This window comes from Podarcis erhardii (assembly GCF_964252035.2).
Source record: "Podarcis erhardii genome assembly, chromosome: 13".
NCBI classification, from domain to species: domain Eukaryota; kingdom Metazoa; phylum Chordata; class Lepidosauria; order Squamata; family Lacertidae; genus Podarcis; species Podarcis erhardii.
Genome location: NC_138502.1, coordinates 31,873,335 through 31,895,592, shown reverse-complemented (window position 1 = coordinate 31,895,592; position 22,258 = coordinate 31,873,335). Strand labels below are relative to the sequence as shown.

The 22,258-nt window shown below is 44.0% G+C and overlaps 2 protein-coding genes across 3 annotated transcripts in view; one reads left to right on the top strand and one right to left on the bottom strand.

The window, feature by feature from the left end:
- SNX11 (sorting nexin 11) overlaps positions 1-5,174 on the bottom strand; it is a 15,362-nt gene extending 10,188 nt beyond the window's left edge. Inside the window, exons 1-2 of one of the 2 annotated variants that reach the window (XM_081838280.1) lie at positions 5,122-5,174; positions 142-193 (exon numbers count right to left, since the gene is read on the bottom strand). In XM_081838280.1, coding sequence (XP_081694406.1) covers positions 142-165 — 24 coding nt within the window. In that variant the 5' untranslated portion in view covers positions 166-193; positions 5,122-5,174. Of the gene's footprint in view, positions 1-141; positions 194-1,647; positions 1,772-5,121 lie in introns of those variants that run through there. The other variant, XM_081838279.1, reaches the window with a different exon arrangement.
- A 4,659-nt stretch (positions 5,175-9,833) lies between these two features.
- On the top strand, positions 9,834-21,975 carry CBX1 (chromobox 1). The gene is made up of 5 exons (XM_081838303.1): positions 9,834-10,048; positions 16,363-16,533; positions 17,732-17,909; positions 19,748-19,842; positions 20,573-21,975. The coding sequence occupies exons 2-5, from the start codon at positions 16,394-16,396 to the stop codon at positions 20,715-20,717; spliced, it is 558 nt and encodes a 185-aa protein (XP_081694429.1). The 5' UTR covers positions 9,834-10,048; positions 16,363-16,393; the 3' UTR covers positions 20,718-21,975.
- Positions 21,976-22,258: the final 283 nt, after the last annotated feature.

Below are 22,258 nucleotides of genomic sequence, written 5' to 3'. Positions count from 1 at the left end.
TTAGGACATGGCCAGGTCAAACTCAAGGCTTCCCAGAATTTCTCCTTCCTGGATAATGACAAGTTTTTGTTTTTTGTTTTGTTTAACATGCATACAAGAGATGTGTCACGTAATCACATGTGTTAATGACCAAGGTCTTACCTCTTCTACTTGATGTTCTAACATCCTACATCCACATCCCAGAGGGACGCATCTGTGCAGGGAGAGAAAAGGATATCCAATAAACACTGAGTGCAAGTCAGCACTTTAAACCTCACCCCAGGTTGTTCCTTGACTGCTATAGTATTTGCACTCCATCAACCAAATTATTAAACAAATATCAGAGCCTGCTATAACACTCACTGGGAAGGAAATGGAGTATTTGGTGCAGAAGTCAGCTTCCTGAACCTTTCATATTTTTTTAAAATAGAACAATGCTTCCAGTCCTTGTTGCTATACTGCAGAAGTACAGAAGAGGAAGGACATTCTGACCTCTGCCACAAGCCAGAGAACTAAGAGCCAGCAGATATTATCCAAGCGCAATGGGAAGGTTGTCCTGGGATTCTGAGGATCAAGTCCCACTTGAATCACTGACTCACTGGGTGCCCTTAAATAAGTCACTATCTCAGTGTTGTCCCCTAGCCAGGTTATTGTATGTCAAAATACTGTTTTTAAGTACCTTATTCCTAAATCCATTAAGCACATACAGGAGGTTCTGCCCAGTGACGTATTTTACAGGGTTTTTGAGAGAGTAACAATCAAAGTATTGGAAACACTTTACTACTCCCAAGCACAACCGTATTCAGCATACCATTGCTGGTAAAACCATGGCTAGTTTTTCACACAGCAGTTTCATCACCTGGAATCACCTTCCTTGTGGGAAGATAACATGATAAATGCCAACACTATTAGACTTTGTGGAGGTACTATCTTGGGAAATGGCAGGCAATATGCCCTTAGCAAACCCCCTTCCTCCTCATTGCTGTGACCACTGCCCATTTGCTAGCTCTCTCCCTCTGGACCCAATCCATACAGCTTCCCAGAAGGAGATGGCAAGATGAGCAGAGGAGGCTAGTCCTGCTACTCCTTTTGCAGCTCAGTTGCTTACAGTGAAAAGGCCGAGATAGCAGAGGGGTTGGTAGTGACCCTTTATTGAGGCATGGATCTCAGCACATGCCTGAAATTACCAACCTTAAATACTGGCCCTACATAGACACAATTTTCAATAACCAAAGTAATGCAGAACTTTGGCAAGCGAGAGGGGGAATACTGCATTATATTTATATGTAGGATGGGGAGCTGGGAAGACTTGCTAAAGGGGAATCATTAGCTTCTCCCTTTCTATTGGACAAGAATGGGTAATTTAAGCAAACCACCAGTATCAGTTAGGCTAATCTGGCTTGCTATGGTTTCTGTAGCACTTTCATTGACTTGCAAAACACTCTACAACCCTTATCTGATTCTCACAACAGCCTTGTCAAGTTGGACAGCATTGATTCCATTTCCATCTCCAAAGATTCCCCAATCTGCTCTTTAAAATGCCATTAGGAGGGATATTGTGATGGACATGAATGTCAAGTATACAGAATGTTTCAAGTCTTTAAAGTACATACTAGGAAACTCATTTGTATTTTTTTGCTGCAAGAGGCTATCTGAAAATTGTTTTACCTCAGGGTGGCAAACACATTCACCCCCTTTCCATTGAACAGGTTCCAAGTCCTCCAGAATTTAGGAATGGATCTGCAACCAAAGTTGAGGAACTAGAAGTATTCACTGGGCTGGATTTGAAAAAACCTACAAAATCGAAACAAAAGGAGCTCTGAGGATCACAGGAAATATGAGTATGATTTAGGTCTCAATTCAGCTATGACTCAAAAATATTCAATCCTGGAACCTGGGGAATACTGTGACTGGGCACATGCAGAATGTTTCCCCCCCACCTTTGACTTGCCACTGTCACTGCCATGCCTAGGGCTCAAAATGACAGACACCTTCCCTACCTTTAAATAAACAGAAAGCTTCCTCTGTCTGTAAGGAAAATGTCATTAAAGAAGGATATTATCAGCAGGAGGCTGATGTGGTGCTGCACAGTTGATTAACTAGTTGTTGGTTCCTTATTTGCTAGGAAGTTCAAAACACCCAGCTCAATCAGAAAACTTATAACAACACCATCTAAGGTTTTTATGTCCTTAAACCCCACAAATAAGCTTTCGTCTATCCTATATCAAATATATCCTTGCTCAGGAGACTCTGCCTTTTGAGATCCACAGTTATTATTCCCTGCCCTCCTGTGGTGCAATGGGTCAGTGTGTCTGGCTGTTGGTGGTTTGGGCCTACTACCCAGTGAAGTGCCAACTTGTATGGCAGTGAACGCAGGGCCACATAGAGGGAAGAACACAGTAGGGGCACGGCAAGTATGCAGAAAATAGGGAGAGAGAGAAAGTCCAAAAATGGAAAGACCAAGGGAAGGAAAGCACAAGCCCTCAAGTGTCAATGTCACCTATGAATATCATCAGCAGGAAAGGGTAAACAGTTGAGAAACCACACGCACGCACGCACACAGCAGTGTTTGGGGCTATGGCAGCCACCCCTGAACCTTCTGATAACACTATCCCAGCACTATATGGGACAGTCTGAGATGAGAACCAAGCTTAGGCAATGCACTTCCATTTTACTGCTCAAAAAAAATGCATACACATGCATATACTTCTTCCTCTTTTTGAACAGTAAGCCCAGGGTGTCTAAGTGCCAATACAAGTCCTCAAATCTGTTTATATGTGTTTTTGCTCACTCCAGTATCTTGGAAACAGAAGCTCAGTATGCAAATAACCTTTTAAAATTATTATTCAGGACCTGCCTCAGCAGCCCTTCCCTTTACCAGGACTTAGCCTCAGATTCCATTCCTAGTCTTGCAGAAACACTCAAGAATTCTAGCATGTGCATGATTCCAGGTCAGGGATCATGGCTTTTAAATAGGCTACAGCCCAAACACTTCCCTCTGTTCCTGGCCCATACATCTTTGACCTTTAACAGGTAGACAAGTCATACATAATCCCAATTTATTCCTATCAGGAATGTCTGGTAGTGGGTTTCCTGCATCGGGGGTGGGGGGTTTGACTAGATGACCTTTGAGGTGCCTTTCCAAGTTTGTGATTTGGTTACCATTAGAGAAAGCAGGTGCCACCAAGGCAATACCAGACCTCCCACAGGCAGTCAATAACATGGGGATTAACAGCACTGACTCAGCTTCATCAGTAACCCTTATAGCAACCCCTTAATGCTGCAGGTGCTCTGCATCCTGGATGCACTACATAAGTACCAAGCATTAGTGTTATCCCATGCTGCAAGCCTCAGCTACTAGAAGATAAAAGAAGAGCCTAATTAAGCCTGGTGCCTGCTGATTAGTCCACGTAGAGACATAAACCCTGCCTGCTTTTCTGTTGGGTGTCAAAATCCTCACTTCAGTTGCCTCAAGGTAGTAGCTACTCAGAATCTCTAACCATTAGTAGTGTTAGCTTTAAAAATAAATGAGCAGGATCAAGATTTTCTGGAGAGAAAATGTTGCATCCCCATGCCACTTCTCCCACAGACTTGACCCAAGAAGCACTTTCCTCCTGCTTCCTCCAATAATAGGCCTTCTCAGCCCCTACACCACAAGCAGGCAGGAGGAGGAAGGGCACAGGGGAAGTGGTGAGGGGGCAGGTCTAGTACAGTGGTACCTCGGGTTAAGTACTTAATTTGTTCCAGAGGTCCGTTCTTAACCTGAAACTATTCTTAACCTGAAGCACCACTTTAGCTAATGGGGCCTCCTGCTGCTGCCACGCCGCTGGAGCACGATTTTTGTTCTCATCCTGAAGCAAAGTTCTTAACCTGAAGCACTATTTCTGGGTTAGCGGAGTGTGTAACCTGAAGCGTACGTATCCTGAAGCGTATGTAACCCGAGGTACCACTGTATGTTCCTGTGTGTTTCAGTGCATCTGGTTTGCACACCATGCTTAGGAGCGGGGTGTGTGTGTGTGTGTGTGTGTGTGTGTGTATAACACAAGCACTTTGCTAGTTTGCAGACAGGCAAGGGGAAACTATGCAGAAGTTATGAAATGCCAACAGGCCTATTACAGTAACGGGAGGGACAGGTGTCTCAGGAAATAACTCCAGGGGGTGGTGTCCAATGCTAACCTTACTCAGAGTAGGCCCATGGGAACCAATGCTACACTTTTGAACTCTCTACCTAGTGGCATCAGGCAGGTGCTTGTGTTCTGCTATGTTTGTGAGTGCTTTGAGCGGTATTTAGTTTACTGCTGTTTCTATTTTTATATTAGTTGTTTTTCCCCTCTTTGTAAGCCACTTCGAGGCTAGCCGGGGTATGAAAAAATATTTCATAAATTTTATGAAATAAGTAATAGACATAAGTAACTTAAGTTTCAACGGGTAGCCGCTGAGTAGATCTTAACTGAGCACGGCCCAAGATCTCCAGCCCTCTTAAGTTTGCATCGGAAATTTACCAGGTGCTTAATTCAAGCATTCAAGTATCCCGACTGGCGGCTATTGTCCATGATCTAAAACAGAGGCGTTTCCTAGCCCCGCTTCCCTCAAGATCCTTACAGCTTGATCTGCCTATTTCCTTCAGTCCGCTTATACCACCTTCCTCCCATAATGGAGCTGCAGGCAGTAGACACGGGATTCCGCCTGACCAGCCCCGACCTGCCTAGATGCATCGCGCGCCCTCGGGGGGCAACAGGACCGTCTGCCAGCAAAGCGCCCTGCCTGGCCAAGGGACGTATGTTTGTCCTCCCGACTCTTCGCTGCTGCTTTACGCCACAGTCCTCCTCCCGACACCCCTGGCCACGCCAACGTGCAGTCCTGTTTCTGTGCTTAACAGGCACCCCCGTTTCCACGCCCAGCCCATGCACACGATCCCAGCACCAGCCTAGGCGACCTACGACCGCCACCCGCGCCCCTCCTTTCCGCAATCGTTGCTCTGTACTTCCTTCATCGTGCCGAAGTCCTCTCCGTTAATTCCCCCCCCCCCGCATGTCTCACTTCCCACCCTCCCTCCTCGCTTATTGAACACTGCACGCTATCTCTTTTTAAAATAAAATGTTTTAAAAGGGCGCGGCTCTGGTGCCTCCTCGTCTTTCACACCTCCTCTCCAGCTGCACCCCGCTTTCCGCTTACTGTCTTGTTTTGTTTTCTTGCAACGACCCGCCTAAGCTGCTGTTGTTGCCGCGGCCCCTTTAAGAATGTCCGAGCCCGAGCGCTTCAGCTTTAAAAGGGGGGGTGGGATTTTCTTTCCCACGTGACCATTTTTTCTCGGCTGCGTGAGCCGTGCTGGCTGATGGGAAATGCAGTTTCGAACAGCAGCAAGAATTAATAGCCCGAAAGGACGATATTTCGGCTGTGCGTTCTGCTTAAAGACCGTGGTTTGCAATTTGCATCCTGTATAAATGCAAACGTTTCCTCCGGATTAATTCATCTCAAACAAATGTAACTGCATGTTCTGATCGGTACCTTATTGCATAGCACTATCTTAAACATGCTTACTCGAAAGTAAATCCCGCTGAATTATATAGGATCGTCGGAGTGAGGGTTGTCTTGAAGAAGTTCTATTTAGAGTAGACCCATTGAAATTAATGACTTGGGGTTAGTCATGTCTACTCTGAGTAGGATTAGATACAGCCCTCAGTTTCCTTTTAACTGACTTTTGCAACACAATCCTATGTATGTCTACTCGGAAGTAAGTTACTGGGTTCAATGGGCCTTCCTCCCTGTATGAGAATGCAGCCTTAAACATAATTAAGGTGCAGTTACAGATAGGTAGCCGTGTTGGTCTGCCATAGTCAAAACAAAATAAAAAAATTCCTTCCAGTAGCACCTTAAAGACCAACTAAGTTAGTTCTTGGTATGAGCTTTCGTGTGCATGCACACTTCTTCAGATACCAATTCTTCAGGTATCTGAAGAAGTGTGCATGCACACGAAAGCTCATACCAAGAACTAACTTAGTTGGTCTTTAAGGTGCTACTGGAAGGAATTTTTTTATTTTGTTATAATTAAGGTGGTGAAGTTATGCTGCAATCTTTTGTGCTTACATAGTTCAAATTGCTTCTGAATAAACATGCATATGGTCAGTCTATTAGAATTCATGCAACACATGAATAGACACTGTGTGTGCTAGGGAAGAGACTGGATCCATTAGGCAGGGGAAAGGCTAGGCTGGAATTCTTCTGCCTGTGATTCTAACACTTCCTAGGGAAGCGTTCAAACTTTTCAATTCCCTCTAGCACACGTGTATATTCTGAAGTGGCAAAGTCCCAAACACGACAATTTCCTCCCTGAAGGTTTAGATTACCACTAAGCTACTTTAAACACATTCCAAGTGAAAGGACACATTTCACTGAACCAAATAATGTCCTCAGATTTATTCTGTATTAAGAAGGTGCCTGTTGCTATGATGGTAGATTCAACACGTTACATTTCTGTCACTGAGAGCTGAGTCATCCAGTGTCATGAATGGAAGAAAGGTTGCCTTCACTGAAGCCATGTCCTCAAGTTCAGTACTGTACTTTCCCCACTAAGAATGAATAGCAATCATCCACATGAAGGACGAAAGAAGGGGTTGCAATAGGGACTGCCTTCAGGATAGGAGCAAAAATGTCCCTTGCTCCCCGTAACTCTAACCTACTTCTATTTCCACAGTCCCTTTCTGAGTTTGTTTCTTGGGGTGAAAACAGATGTAAATTTCCTTTTGAGGCTGCAGCCCTTGGAATGATCTCCACAAGACTGAGCTATCCTGTATAGATAGGATTGCGCTGTCAGTCGTACAGGTGGCTTCAGATGTCACTTCCATGCATAGGCGCCGACTCCATGGGGCTTGAGGGGGCCCGAGCCCCCTCAAAAATTCGTTTGGGGGGGCTCCGCCCCCCCAATAATCTCCGGCGCCCCTCCAGCAGAGCGCCATCGCCGCCCCTCCCCCAGCCCAAAATGCACAGGGAGGGGCGGGCTGCATGCCTCCTGCCCTCCCTCCCGAGCAAAAGCTCCACCCAATTTCCTTTGGAGCTGATTAATAGGCGCAGCACGCTCTCCCCTATTCGCTCACGAGGAGGCGGCGCCACTTTATTTGCATATTCATGAGCTTATTTATTATTCATGAGCTTTCCCGGGCCCCCCCAATATTTTTTATAAGTCCGCGTCCCTGCTTCCATGTGGCCTAAATACTTCACATCAAATGCTCTTTGAAAGACTAAGATTGCACATTTTCATTTGTCACACAAGTTTTAATTCCCCCAAATGCAAAAACATTAAGAATTTCAAGCCTCTATTCATCACTATATGTGCTAAGATTCTGTCCCTGATGCATTATGCTGCATCATTTATTGTAAGCCACTCAATCTCTCTTCTTGAGAAAAATAATTGAAATTTCAAAATCATAAAAGGATTGTGGGGGGGAAGTCAGAATATATCGTTATGGACCATCCTATTCTGCTGTACAAATGAAGATATATCCTAAGTTCTCCTAATATAGCCTTCAAGTTGATGGTTTAACAGCAGGTGTTGCTTTTCCGTCAGTGGCCTATCATGTTAATTTGTTTGTTTTTAATCTAAAAGTCCATCTGGAAAGTACCTAAATCCAGGAGACAATGGTTGGTGGCGCTGAGAAACAAGATACTGGATTTTATAGGCCTTTGGTCAGGTTTGATCCAGCAGGGTGCTGCTTAAAGCCAGATCAGAAGATGCTTTGTCTTGGGGGCTGCTGTTGATTCTGAAGCTGCTGTTTTTACAGCTTGTGTGCCTACTTGCTTCCCACCTGTTCAACCTGTATATTTTAATCAGTAAACAGAGAAAGTCTTTAGTGCTGTCTTCCCCGGAGGAAATTGATCCTGCAAAGCTCCCCTGGGTGTGGGAATCAAATTTTCTTCTGCTCACATTCATGTTGAGTCAAAAATAGCTCCTTCCTATTATTTGGGATGTACAGTACTGAGTATTGTAATCCACTTCAGCACACAAATTCAGAACAAAAAGAACTACAGTATGTTCCTGGGTATTGTCTGCCATGAGACTACAACTCCCAGGAGGCACAGCAACCTCCTGTTCGCGAGCGCCCATTCTTGGGTGCTAAGTGCTTCAGGGGCATAGCGTTGTTAGACTGAAAGTTAATGTTGAGTCAGATAGGTAGCAAAAGGAAAGTCTTTGGACAGTGTAGGAAGTCCGGAAACGAAACTTCTGGGTTCCTTTACTATGCCCCTCTTCGTGCCTATTCATTGGAAACAAAGGAGAAACCCAGGATTTTTGTGCTGCTGTGATTGAATACCAGTGTGTCCACTAAAAAGGCAGCAGCCACAGCAACAAAAATTAGGGATTTTCTGATATTTCGCGTGAAGAACTGTCCTTTAAACTTTTCAGGCATTAAAAGAAACCTGCCCTGTGTCAATGAAATACTGTACCTGCTTCACATACTGCAGAATGGGGGTGGCTTACCTTGCAAGCCAAATCCTGCGCTCAGTTGTAACACAAGCTTTGTGTTTCATTGGCTTGCATGCAACTAAGCTGCGCTTGTTAAAAGCTGCAATTCTGTAACCACTTTCTTTTTTTTCTTCAGTTTTTTTATTGATTTTAACAGATATAACATATAAAACATACAAAAGAAAGAACATTACAATACTCAAAGAAAAAGAAAACAAAAATAAAAACACATATTCCTTCTGAAGTTCATTTTAAATTCCATTATTAACTGACTTCCTCAAATCCCCCCTAACTGAATTTCATTGTATCACCTTGTAACAGTTCTACAAAATCATCTTTCTACTACAATTTACTCCTTCAATTTACTATCTTCATCTCTTTTCTTATTGACTTAAATACATATTACTATACAACATTCTTATTCTAATCCTAGGCCTATTTGATACTTTCAAGTACCTTCTAATTATCTTATATTACAATATTTAGCTAGATAATCTTTAAATTTCTTCCAATCTTCTTGATGCTCCTCTTCTTTCTGATCGCGGATTCTTCCAGTCAGGTCGGCCAGCTCCAAAACTCCAACATCTTCATCTGCCATTCTTCTATCGTTGGTATTTCTTGAGATTTCCAATTTTTGGCTAATAGCAGTCTTGCCGCTGTAGTGGCATACAAAAATAGTCTAACATCTTTTTTGGGCAATTCCAATCCTATTATTCCAAGTAAAAAGGCTTCTGGTTTCTTAACAAATGTATTTTTCAACATTTTTTTCAACTCATTATAAATCTTTTCCCAGAAGTCCTTAACCTTAGGCCGTCCACCACATATGATAAAAAGTACCTTCTTCTTCTTTACACTTCCAGCATAAGTTATCATTCGTATGATAAATCTTTGCTAATTTTTCTGGGGTTAAGTACCACCTATACATCATTTTCATAATGTTTTCTTTTAATACCGTGCATGCAGTAAACTTGACCCCTTTCTACCACATCCTTTCCCAGTCTTCCATCATTATATGTAACCACTTTCTTGAGAGTAAGCCTCATTGAACTCAGTGGGTCTAACTTCTGAGTAGAAGACGCGTATAGGATTCTGCTTGGAACCTCTTTCAAAAAACCACATGATTAGAAAAGAAAAGAGGAAGCTTTTGTTTTCGCGGCGTGTGTGTGTTGTGTTTGTGTCTGTGCAGGCTGCTTTGCTGTCCATCGCGGCGGCGGCGGTGCTGTGCTCTCAATGGCTACTTGCGTGAAAAGACTCGCAAGTAAGCGACGTACGCGAGTCTATATCCTACGTCTACGGGTAGAGGAAGGAAAAAGACAACATCCGGTCCCAAAATGCCGCGGGCGAGAGGAGGTCTTGGAGGGAATTAGAAAGAGGGGCGTAGGAGGAGAAGCAGGCGCATGCGCAGTGCGTCTCGGCGGGCCGAAGGGGTTGCAGCGCTCTTTTGTTTGGCGGAGGTGGAGCGAACGCGGGAGGCCCCTTGTCCAACCGTCGCTCTGTTCTGCTTTGAAACGAGACCGGCTCGCTCCGTGCGCCGCTCGCGCCGTCCTTCTCTCTCTCTCCCGCCCGTTTGTTTTCATTTCCCCTCGTGCGCTGTTGGCGGGGCTGAAGAAGGTAAAACGGGCAGCGCGGGGTTGGGGCGCGCGCAGGGGGCCAACATCGCGCGCGCGGGCTGGACGGCCATATTGGGGGGAGCTGAGGGAGGGGGGAATATTCCTGGGGGAGCGGGGGCTCCTCTTGGGAAGAGAGCTACAGTATTTAAAAATATGCGCGCGGGGGGGGGGGGTCTTTTCTGGGCAGAAAGGAAATAGGCCCAGTGCTTTCTGAGGAGGGAGGCGAAAGACGTGAGTTGGGAGTGGAGACGGCTATGGCTCTTCCTAAGTGCGCCTGTGGGTGTGGGGTCCGAAAAGTGGGGTGCCTGTGGGGGGAGGGAAGCGCATAATGTGCGGGGGTGCTATTTCAAAAGGGGGAGACGTGGAGCGGGCAGAGCAGATGGAGGGTGCAATGGGAGGGGGGACCCCCAAAATGAACCCCCGTGTACCTAAGGTGCGGCATTTGCTGGGCAGCGTGGTTTCATGTGGGAACGGGAAATCGAGGCGGCGTTGGTAGTAAATAACGGTCCGGCGGGGGGGGGGAGGGGGCGTTAATGAACGCGTACAGGAAGGTGGAGAACGGTTTCCGAAAAGAAGCGGTAGCGGTATCATAAACAGGGATGTCCAAATGCAAGGGCCGGTGGAGGAGCCTGTGTGTGCGCGCCCGCGCATTTTTAATAGGTGTTCGAGGAAGCTGCTCCAAAGATGACGAGGGGGGTGATGTGTGGAAGAATGGATGTAAAAAATACTAAGGGGGGTGGATGGTTGCAGAAAGAAGTGTGGGTATAGGTCCGTCCGTCCTTCCCCGCCCCCGAAAGTGGGAGGAAATATGCAGAAAAGGGATACTAGGAATGGGTTTACGTGGAGCCGAGATGGCTAGTTAAGCGGACTTTTCCTCTGTTAGACAGTTAATAAGGATAGGATCTTGGGGGGGGGGAATAATTCTTCGAGAAACTAACTATGAAAGTAAAGCTGTAGCGACTTTTTCCAAGGAAGGGGATCATCTGCCCAAGGTGGTAGTGCTTGTGGAGTTGGTCACTCCTTTAGTGTAACAAGAACATTGACGGGGGTGCTGGGATTGAGGCTGTTCCTGTGAAGGAGACAGAAGTGTTTCAGAGTCTGTATTGGAGTGTAGCTGGGCTAAAATGAGGGGAAAACATAAATGGATTGTATACAGATTGTGTAACGACTAATGTGAGTAGGAAGGGTGAAATTAAAATTTTTAGGTAGGTAGGTAGGTAGGTAGGTGAGAGTTTTTATAAATTTGCACCTCCAAACCAATAATCATAGTGCAGTATTGGAGGAAGGAAAATGGGACCATACAGCTAGGCAGTCTGGTATGTAGTGGTGATTGGATAGAAGAAGATAAGAGTAGTGGTGAGGGTGTTAATTGACTTGGAAAACAGCCCAAATGATCACTGTTGATTCGAAGAGCACTAATAGATAACCAAGTCAACCAAGTCGTGTGGGTGAACAGGTTTAATATTTAAAAGATAAAAAGAACTGGGGTGTACTGCAGGGAAATAACTAGGAAATTTATGATATGTGAATTTTAGTCAATGTGGATCTGTTTGTTAGAGTGAAAGGACCTCATAATGGGGTGCTATTTCGAATGTATCTAAGCAATGGTATTGTATGATGGCTCACATTGGCAAATAGTGTTGCATTTGATGAGAGAGATGTATCTATTTATTACATTTATGCCCCATGTTTCTTCCAAGGAGCTCAGGGTTTGCCCCATTTTTATCCTCCCTGTGGTAGGTTAGACTGAGAGGTACTAACTAGCTTAAGATCACATTGTGAGACTTATGACTGTGTAGAAATGAACTTAGATTTTCCTAATCCCATGTCCAGCACTTTATTCCCTATGCCACCGTGACGTATGTTCAAGACATAAGCATGTAGACCCAATGACTTTTATTAAAAGGCTGTCATGGATAGTAATAAAAATAATAAGGGCCCTGTGAGATCAGCCTAAAGCCTACCTAGCCCAGTTCCCTTTTCCCACAGTTAAGTAGCTTAACTCAATATATGTGGGAAGCCAAGAAACACAACATAAGCGCAATAGCCCTCTCCTGTTGCTGTTTGCCAGCAACTGGTATTAAGAGACAAGCAGTATATAAAGCCTTGCTCAGTTCTTACTTATTTTGCAACTGCTGATAGTAAGTACTTCTTTCTTTCTTTCCTAATTCATATTCCTAAAGTGGCTTACAGTGAACAATAAAAATATAAACCTAAAATAAAAATATCACAACCTTATAAAACACTGTATCACAACCACTAAGTGGAGGATTAAAGGCTGTAGATGAGGGTGGTCCAACTTTTCATACCAAGTGGGCCACAAGAGTACTTCAACATAGAACCCTGGGCTGGGTGGGGAAGCAAGGCCCAAAATTGATGCCCCTGCCCCAGCCATCATGCTGCCTTCCCAAAGTCAGATAAGCGAGGCTCTGGCAGGGTCCAAGAGCCTTCATGCCTCCTTCCCAAAGCCCAGCACCTAGGTTTTGGGAAGGCAGCTCATGGGCTGCCGGGGGGCGGGTCAGATGTTGCCGAGAGCCACCCAAAAAGGCCTCAAGGGCCATGTGTTGGATCTCCCTGCTCTAGACATTTTCCTTGATTGAAAAGTATAATTTTTGCTAGCCAGATATATCAGAATTTCCCCACTTTCCTTGCTTAAGGTAAACATGATCTCTTAAAACTAAGTGTCTGATCCTCTTATGCAAGGCTCCTTTTCTTTGTGCCGAACAAACTAAATGAAGTTATTTTTCATTCATCATACATCACAATAGTTCATTTATTTTACAGCTTTGATACCACAGGTGTCATGCATTCATCCATTGGGGTGTTTTACTATTAAATAGCTAGTAACTACTTTATCTTCAGTTTTCCTAGTCAGACTAATTGGACTACCCTATCAAACAACATGGGAACAGCACATAGGAGGATGCATTGGGATGTTTATAGCTACAATGCTAGAATGGTGTTTTTAATGGAAAATACTGGAAAAGCCATTTTGAAGGTAGAAAAGTGATTAGTGTAGAAGCAGTGTGGCTATGCATAGATGAGTTTCAAAAGCATATAAACTTCAGGTCTCCTAGGTTGCATTTTTCACTTGCTACTTGATTCATACCCTTCTCAAGTGTATTTGCAAGGCTGACTGGAGGACAGAGGAGTATATGTAGGAACTAGTGTACTGTATAGGTAAAGGCAAACTTTGCATCAATAGTTCTGCTAACTTTTCCATCTGGCTTCTCCCACCATTGGCATAAGGTCCCTGGAAGGGAAAATAGCCCTCCAGCTGAAAGATTAACAAAGCACACTGACGATAACGCCTATTCATGCAGAGGTAGCTTTGGTTTGGGGTGTTAGGGGAGGGGTAGTACCTATGGTAGGGACGCGGTGGCGCTGTGGGTAAAATCTCAGCACCTAGGATTTGCCGATCGCATGGTCGGTGGTTCGAATCCCCATGGCGGGGTGCGTTCCCGTCATTCGGTCCCAGCGCCTGCCAACCTAGCAGTTCGAAAGCACCCCCGGGTGCAAGTAGATAAATAGGGAGCGCTTACCAGCGGGAAGGTAAACGGCGTTCCGTGTGCTGCGCTGGCTCGCCAGATGCAGCTTGTCACGCTGGCCACATGACCCGGACAGCGCTGGCTATAGAGTGAGATGAGCGCACAACCCTAGAGTCTGGCAAGACTGGCCCGTACGGGCAGGGGTACCTTTACCTTTACCTTAGTACCTATGGTGAATGACATGTCGTGCTCCTAGGGTACTTTGTCCAGCTTTGGGTCCCCACCTGCACTCAGCTCTCCACTGCAGCTCCTAGAAGCTCTCAGTATGAGACAGCGGCCGCAGCGACCCTCACCTGGTTTAACCAGCCAGTCAAAGCCATTTCCTGGGGTGTGGCTGCTGTCTCATGCTTTGGAGGTTTGTCAACCTGGGAAGTTAGCCCATCTAGGAAGACTCTGATCCTACACCTCCAGTGTCTTGTGGGACATCTTCGGGAGAAGAAAAGGCTAAGGAGTAATCCCTACACAAATTCAGAGTGGAGTCCCTAAGACAGTTGAATGGCATCTTGTATGTCTCCTTTCGGCAACTTCTGCAGCCAACCTGGTGCCAAATGTATTGCTCTGCTTTCATTTGGGACCACACCAGCGAGGCCATGGGGTGGGGTCTTGTCATCTGGGCAGCCCAGGATCTCCATACACACTGTCTAGGCTTGTGCCGCCAATGCAGCGGTTTGACTTTGCTGGAGACACTCCTTTGCCTCTCAAGACAATCCCTTTGAGTTTGGCTCAAGGGGCCTGTAAAAGGAGCTACACCACTTCTGATCAAAGGTTGTGGGAATTCTGAGGACTGAACTGAACGAAAATTTAAGGTCAGTTGAAACCCTTTTCTCCTCATAATAAAGGAACCAAAGTTAAAGGTTCTGGAATCTGAATTGTGTTGTATTGGGTTGGGTAGGGTAGGGTTGCCAGACAGTGGGAAGCCAAGAAACACAGCATTAAATGTCTGGGAAAATCCGGACGTATGGCAACCTGAGTTTTTTGCAATTTACCTTAAAAATAGTTCCCAAATATTCCCCCCCCCCAAAAAAAAAACAACCCTCAAACTTTGTGCGTGTATGTAGGCATCAGTGTGGATAACAATGCAGGTCAAAGTAATTGAAATGGGGCCTGATGAAATCTATATAGCTCACTTTCAATTTCTTAGTCATGGGGTATACAAGATGGAGTCTGTTTTATAGACCACAGGCACCTTTGAAACATTGTGTGAAGCCCATAGAGATCTCACTGAAACGCTTGATAATTGTATTGAAGCCCATGAGGAATATGAAGTCCCAGTGCTTCCAGGTCATGCTGGTTAAGAATAAAATTCCTTGTACTTGAAGATGCCCAGCTACTCCCCTCCATACCTCAGAGTAAAAAAATGATGTTTCTTCCCAACTACTTTACTGTTCCTGAGATACACTTCCAAAAATTCTGAGCTTTGGCACTGTATAGGACTAACACCAAGCTGTGCAGATCGCATGTTATTCCCCTCCTGGTTGGAAGGAGGAAAATGTCTACACAATGTAAACTGGTTTTAAACTAGTTATAATATGGTTTTCTTCCATAAAAGAATTTTGGAAACGGTGACTTCATGAGTGTGCCAAGATCCCAGCATTTGTGAAGGAGACAGGACTAGTTTAAGCTTTGTGAAATTGTGTTCTCTAAAAATCTTCCTTCCTCCCCATTCAGCTGCTGTTTGTGGGTCTCTTTCCCAAGCCAGCCATCCTTCACTGCAAACGAGACCCATTTCCTCTAAAACCTAGCTGTGCTTGACGGCCCCTTTTGCCTATGTTTTATCAGACCCCGACTGAGACAAGTGCATCCTCCTGCTGAGAGATGCTTTGCCTGCAGGAGCCCAGCATAGCTTTCTTTTTCCAGTAGACTGTAACTTTTCATTTCCAGAAAAAGCAAGCTGTTTAATCTTCTATGCTTGCTGGGTACCCTTGTGGTGCCTCCACCACTCATGGATGCCTTCTCTCCCCAGCACTGCCGTGCTTGCGGTATAGTCACAAACATAGTCCTGTTGTTTCTGAAAGGGGTGGAGGGAGGATATGGTGGGAATTTTTCCTGCTGCAAGCAGAAAGGCCTGGCCTGAAGAACTTCAAAGTTCTGCAGAGACACCGTGATTCTGTCTCCTGCAGAGCCTGCTCCTTTTGGAAGAAAAATGTTAGTTTTACGGAGCTTCCTACAGTTGGTCCAAGTGTCCAGTATAGGTTAACACTGTCATAAGTTGCTTGGGCAACAAACAAATCGTAGGTTTGGCAGATGGAACATGTTGAGCACAGTTGTGATTCGTATGCCATATTTTAAAGTACCTAGAGTTGGGGAAAGCATTAGTTTTTATGCAATTGCATGTTGAGGCAAGGGGAAAGTCTTAACATAAATTCCAGAAAAGGAGCCATGTATGTCCTGTTGCAGAAAAAGGCAGAACCTGATTAGCTGTCATAAGAAAGTGTTCACCATGAGGTGCTGCACCTACTTTTTAATAATCAATATATGTGGCTAGATGTTGTACAGCAAGGTTTGGGTTTATGTGGGTCCCATTGATATTGATGGGCTTCAGCGTTTCACTGTGCTTTTGTGACTACATATTGTATCTCTTTTATTTGTGTCACTGCAGCTTCTGGAACATTTTTCCTACACTACATTTCCCTGTGTATTTTTAGATTAAAATGTTTTCATATTAAAAAATAATATGACAAGACAGACAAAAATTCTAAGTGTCATGGATCTCTGGTGTTGACAATTGCAGTTTCTAAAGCTATGTATCTGCATTATCTCTTAACAGCCTCCTTAAAACTGCAAAGCTGGCGAGCACAATGGGAAAAAAGCAGAACAAGAAGAAAGTGGAGGAGGTCCTAGAAGAAGAGGAGGAGGAGTATGTGGTGGAGAAGGTCCTTGACCGGCGGGTGGTGAAAGGGAAAGTGGAGTACCTGCTCAAGTGGAAAGGCTTCTCAGAGTAAGGCTGCTTTCCCTTTATTTCAGCTTTGCAAACTAATCTTTAAAGGTTAGTAGCCCATAAAATCAGTAGCCTCTTGGTCCACATATACTTGTGGTTAATCTCTTTGCGCACTGGTGTTGAGAGAGGGGAACATCTCTTTTGGTTTTCAAAGCCTTGCTTGCCTTGTCACCCAGGAGCTGTTAAGAAGCTTGCTTTAGGCCTTTTTTATCTTGCTCTAGGCTAGGGTGATGGGCCAGGGCTGCTGAATACCTGCATCTTAAAAACCAGCCCAGTTTCCCCATCCCATTTCTGGTTAATTCATGGTCTTGAAATCTTCTTCTGGAATTCTTCCAGATATGTGTGGGGCTTAATTCTGTTCCTGCAGGAGGGAAAACATGTTTGAGAAACAGGTGTGGTTTTTTTCCTTCCCAAAAGTACTTTCTACCTTGAAAATTCTGTTTGAGGCCCAGTTTGGCTGCAGTTTGTGAGCAAATGAATGTTTTCACGTGTGTGGATGCTTGTATGTGTTCAGAGTACAGGTGAGCCTCAAACTGATTGTGTGCTTCTGGGCAAATAAGCAGTCCTCAGTTCTGCTGTAAGGGGTGCTTGAGGGGGAAAGTATCTAAGACTGCTAGTTATGTGTAGGAGAAAGCAACCATGCCTAAAAGTATTTATCTGCCTGTTTAGTGTTGAAGCTGAAAATCTGATGTGCTTGTAGAGAAGTTGCAATTTCTGCAGAAGGCTTCCAGGTCTGCACTTACACTTTTTCCTTCTCCTAAATAATGCAAATCTGGGGTCCATCTCATTAAGTCAGAACCCAGTCAAGAATAACAGCTGAAAATCTGGTAGCTTTACTCTGCCCTTATCACTCCCTATTCTGCCTTACAGCAGTCCATCAGCTTTAAGTCACACTAAGTCACATTCTCAAGTTTACAATTTTAGGGTGTCTTCTTTGCATTTCCAGAAAACTTTTCAGGAATCTCAACCCACCATGTCAGGATTCTGGCAGAAATTGTCTATCATTGCAAAAATCTGTAGATTCTAAGTCTTCCCCATTCCTAGAAAAGTCATTTTTATAGATTTTTTGCCAAGAATTTACAGGTCCCATAACGAGGGAGATAAATTTCTTAAAGGGGCTATTTTGCAAAATAAACTCTAGTTACAAAATATGGTATTTTGCAGTCCTGTCCAGCTGATAATAGTTCTATGGTTTCAGCGAAGATAACACATGGGAGCCAGAGGAGAACCTCGACTGCCCTGACCTCATTGCGGAGTTCCTGCAATCCCAGAAAACTGCACATGAGAGTGACAAGTCAGAGGGAAGCAAGCGCAAGGCAGAATCTGATTCAGAGGATAGGGGGGAGGAAAGCAGACCAAAGAAAAAGAAAGAGGAGGTAAGGCAGATTCTCTCCATCTGTGGCCCAATGAGGGTTGCTTTATGCTTTACAGTTAAAGACAAATGAAAAAGGACTGATTGATGTTTCTGAAAGGGTAAAACACTAGCTAACAGCAGTGACCTTTATTGCCTTCTTAAAGTGAGCTACATAACTGTGTAGTGTAGTGCCTCAGCTGCAAGTGTCTTTGGGAATATGGTTGACATTCATTAGTCTGTGGTACCACTAGTGGTGTTTCTCAGCAGAATCTCTGCCTCCAGCCCAGTTACCTCTCCATCAGAGAATGTGGCTATGTGTTCTTTCAATTTTGGGGCTGCACCTGCTACAGTGGGAAGACTCCATTTGCTGTGTTAGTATGCTGGAAGCAAAGTGTCATGGTCTTGATTGTGTTGTTCTTGCATACAGCACTGGTGCATTTAAAAAGTTGGATCTGGTGACTTGGCTGGTGGTGGGCTTCTGTTTTCTCATGTATTTCTCTTTGTACAGTCTGCCCTGTGTCTTGCCTTGCATTCTGTTGAACACAGCCTTTTTTCATTCTGCCTCTAAACTCTTTCTAGCCACATCATCCCTCCTTTTTATTTCAAGACAATAATAATAATAATAATAAAAATTATTTATATCCCGCCCTCCCCAGCCGAAGCCAGGCTCAGGGCGGCTAACAACAATCAAAGAGACTTCTGATAGTAGTTTTGTGTGGTTAAGTAAAAACAGCCAGACCATTTCAATATTTTATATGTGTAGGTTCTCAAAAGTTCTCTTCCCCACTCCCCATTGTTTGCGTTATTTACCCTTTGTCTGTTTGTTCATCTTCCCTTTATTTATTGGTTAATGCTTAGCACTTCCATCCCTTTTATATTGTTGCATTTTCCTGTTAGCACACAACTCTTCCTCTTCTCTTTTCTCTTCATTTCTGATTTCTTTGATTTTATAAGTTTTTCCCTGTCTTTGCTTCACACCCTCCCATTTTTAGCTGCTCCTCTCCAGCCCTTTTCTCCACATCCTCCCTTGAAAACATAACATAATTAAGCTAGGGCTTACCAAAATGTAGCTCTGAAATCTTTCAATGTCGGAGCTTTGTTCTGGAAGATACTTCATAGTAATAGGAAGAAGATTCTCAGCAAATTATTTCCAGGAATGGTTGAGCCCAACACCTCTCCTCAGCCGAGGAAGAAACCAGAATGCAACAAGAGCAGGTTCTCTGCCTCACTAGCATACTCTGATGTCTGTTTCTCCCTCCCTCCCTCCCTGCCAGCTAAGTTCTTGCTCTAGCAAGCAAGGCAGCTGCTTCAGTAGTGCCACACAAATATTTTATGGTAGATTAAAAGTGGGAAAGATTCTGGAAGGTGATGGGTGTGGTCTTACTTTGTTTGGAATGAGCTGTTTAAAACTGCAATGTCAAATAAGAAACCTTTTATGTCTTAAAACCTCCTTGTTTAATATGCACTGTAGAGCAGTGCCATATTATAAAGAGCTTGAAACTGATTAAACTGGTAGCATATACCAGAGAAGCTTGAATAATATTTTTGTGAGTATGCTAAGAATTCTTGCTGGAGATCTAACACTTTCACAGATGTAGAATTAATGGGATTCTTAGGAATTGCAGTAGCTCAAACAGCTTTAAAACGAGTTCAAATCTCATAGTATCATTATGCATGGACAAAGCATCTACATCATGTCACTCTTGACTTGGATATCCCCCCTCCCCCAAAGTAGGTCACTGGAAAGGCATTTTCTGGCAGTTGTTTTGCCTCAGCATAACACCAAATAAAGTTCAATGTCTGTTTTCTCTGTCACCCTTTAAAGGCAATAATCAGAAACCTTTCCAATTCTTTCATCAGGCTGAGAAGCCTCGAGGCTTTGCAAGAGGGTTTGAACCAGAGCGGATTATTGGTGCCACAGACTCCAGCGGAGAGCTCATGTTCCTGATGAAATGGTAAGCCTGTTCCTTTGTCTTTCCTCACTTGTGTATCCTCCATCAGAGATTAGAATCCAGATGTTGAATTTTTGGGAACACAGCTACTTAATGGTATGAGTGTCTGTAATGAGATCAGGTGGTAAGACCATTGGTTCTCTAACATTTTTAAAAGTGTAGGAGGGGGCTAATTATCTTAGCTGCAGAATGCTGTTAATCTACAGCCTCATCACTTTGATGACCTCTTGCATTTTGATCTGCTGCTTTCTAGTTCCTTGCAAGTGATTTATATGAAACTTGGAATCTGCTTTCTCTGTTGTGTAAGGTTCAACTGTCTTTTACTTGCAAGCATTCTGAGGTCATAACTGGAAATAACGAGCTCTTGCAACCCATTCCCACAATCCTTCCATGCCTTGAGGAAGGATTGTGTGGATCAGGCAGGTAGATGTATGCTTATAAATCGTATTTTGCATTATAGGCATGAGGATTTGTGGCCAATGATTCTATGAACTGGCAAGTGTTAAGGTACCTCAGATTTGTATTATCCTTCTGGACAATAATCTTCGGTGTGCTTATGCATCTATAGCAAAGCCATGCATTAAATTCACAGTATTATCCAGAGCTTTAAGATCACACGACCCCAGACTCAGCCATATGCACACACATTTGGCAGAAATGTTAATGCTAGAATGATAGCTTCATACCTTCTATTTGGGATCAATCCCAAATTTCCCACCTCTTGGTTGTACAGGAAGAACTCTGACGAAGCTGATCTGGTCCCTGCCAAGGAAGCAAATATCAAGTGCCCGCAGGTGGTCATCTCGTTCTATGAGGAAAGGCTGACATGGCACTCCTATCCATCAGAAGATGATGACAAGAAGGATGAGAAGAACTAACCTGCCTCCCCTTCTGTCCCCATCCTTCCTCTGGCCGACTTTTGTATTAAATCATCAAACTGTGGGTTTGAACATGAGTGAGAAAGTGAAGAGGCGGCTGTGGAAGATGCTCTCTGTAGAAACCGGACAATTTCTATGCCCCTGACAACTAGGTGTGACAACATGCTGTCCCCTTTCTTCCTTTCTCATCATATATACATGAGGAAAGAGGAGAGAATTGGTGAGTTCCCAGCTGTTCTTTGCTTTTGGGGGGGGGGGTTGAAGCAAAAATAACTAAAAATAATAGAGTTGGAACAGGCTGCCAAAAGGGATAGCAGGCAGAGGCTGTGTGTTCTTCAGAGACCATCTCTGTGATCTACAGCCTTACTCCCCAATAGTGTTAATTGCATTTTTACAGATTAGCATGCGTGTAGTTTTTCTTTCTTCCTTTTTGCTATTATCGGTGTATCGTTGGGGTGGGAAGGGAGGGTGCATTCTGATTGATTTGGGGAGGGCCAGTTCATGGTATCTGTATCCAGAATTGCAATTCTTACAAAATACATGCCTCCTGCTGCAAGTGGAATTGATGAATCCTGCGAGGCTGGAGCTTATGTGTCTAAGTGTTAAAAGTTACAATTTGATTGCAACCATGAATACAGTCACCTTCCAGAATTATTACTGCGGGAATTGGAAAGGAGGCAGCTTCTTCATATTTTGCCCTCTAGTCATAGTGAGGGCACTCTGCCCCCAAACCATGTGACAATTTTTTTTAGTACCTCTGCATCTTTTTACTTCTAACCAACCAGAAACAGGATTTTTAGCCTCTCTTCTCCCCCCCCCCTCGCTCTTGTATGTATGTGGCATTTTAGGCATCCTTTTAATTAAGGGGAAGGAAAGTAGGGGTGAAATCTACCCCCTACAGCACAATGTAGTAGTAGGTTTCAGAATATTCTGTAAACAACTATCTTCTGTTCAGACTTGGGCATTTATGATTGCTTCCCTTGCTCTAGTCCTACCCATTTCCTTTTTAAGCTAACGATACTTTGTTCTTCCAAAGGACAATTTTACCTCTGACATTCAAACACCCCACAAGCCACTGACCCCCCATTCATCCTTTGTGGGGGGGGTGGTATGTACGTAGAAGTGTACAAACCTTTTTTTTAAAAAAAAAAACAAAGCATGGTTAGGTTTCTGTGAAAATGTTGTCTAAAACTCAAGTGTTTGGATTTTAACTTCATACTGAACTGTCTTTTTGTCTCAATAAAACTTTAGATTTATAGTCCTGCTCTTTTTCTTCTTCATCTGGTCCAGGCCTTCCTTGAAAATACTCTACAATACAAAGTACCGAATTGCAACTAGAAAATATTGCAGGAATAAGTGATATGCTGAACTGAGAAGTATTGCAGGGGAGATGCAGTATATTATGGGGGAGCATGGCCAGTACATAAAGTCAAGAGAAGGCACATTCCCTCGGTCATTGTAATGCTGAATTTGGTGAGCCTACCTTTTATCACAACACAGGGCTACCAAGAAAAGTGCAGAAAATTAAAGACACCAAACAA

What these genes read in the sequence shown, in the direction of transcription:
- CBX1 (XM_081838303.1), top strand. Translation starts at nt 16,394, where the DNA reads ATGGGAAAAAAGCAGAACAAGAAGAAAGTGGAGGAGGTCCTAGAAGAA. An exon ending in CAAAGAAAAAGAAAGAGGAG is followed by an intron (nt 17,910 to 19,747) that starts GTAAGGCAGATT and finishes TTCTTTCATCAG; the next exon opens with GCTGAGAAGCCTCGAGGCTT. An exon ending in CTCATGTTCCTGATGAAATG is followed by an intron (nt 19,843 to 20,572) that starts GTAAGCCTGTTC and finishes TTGGTTGTACAG; the next exon opens with GAAGAACTCTGACGAAGCTG.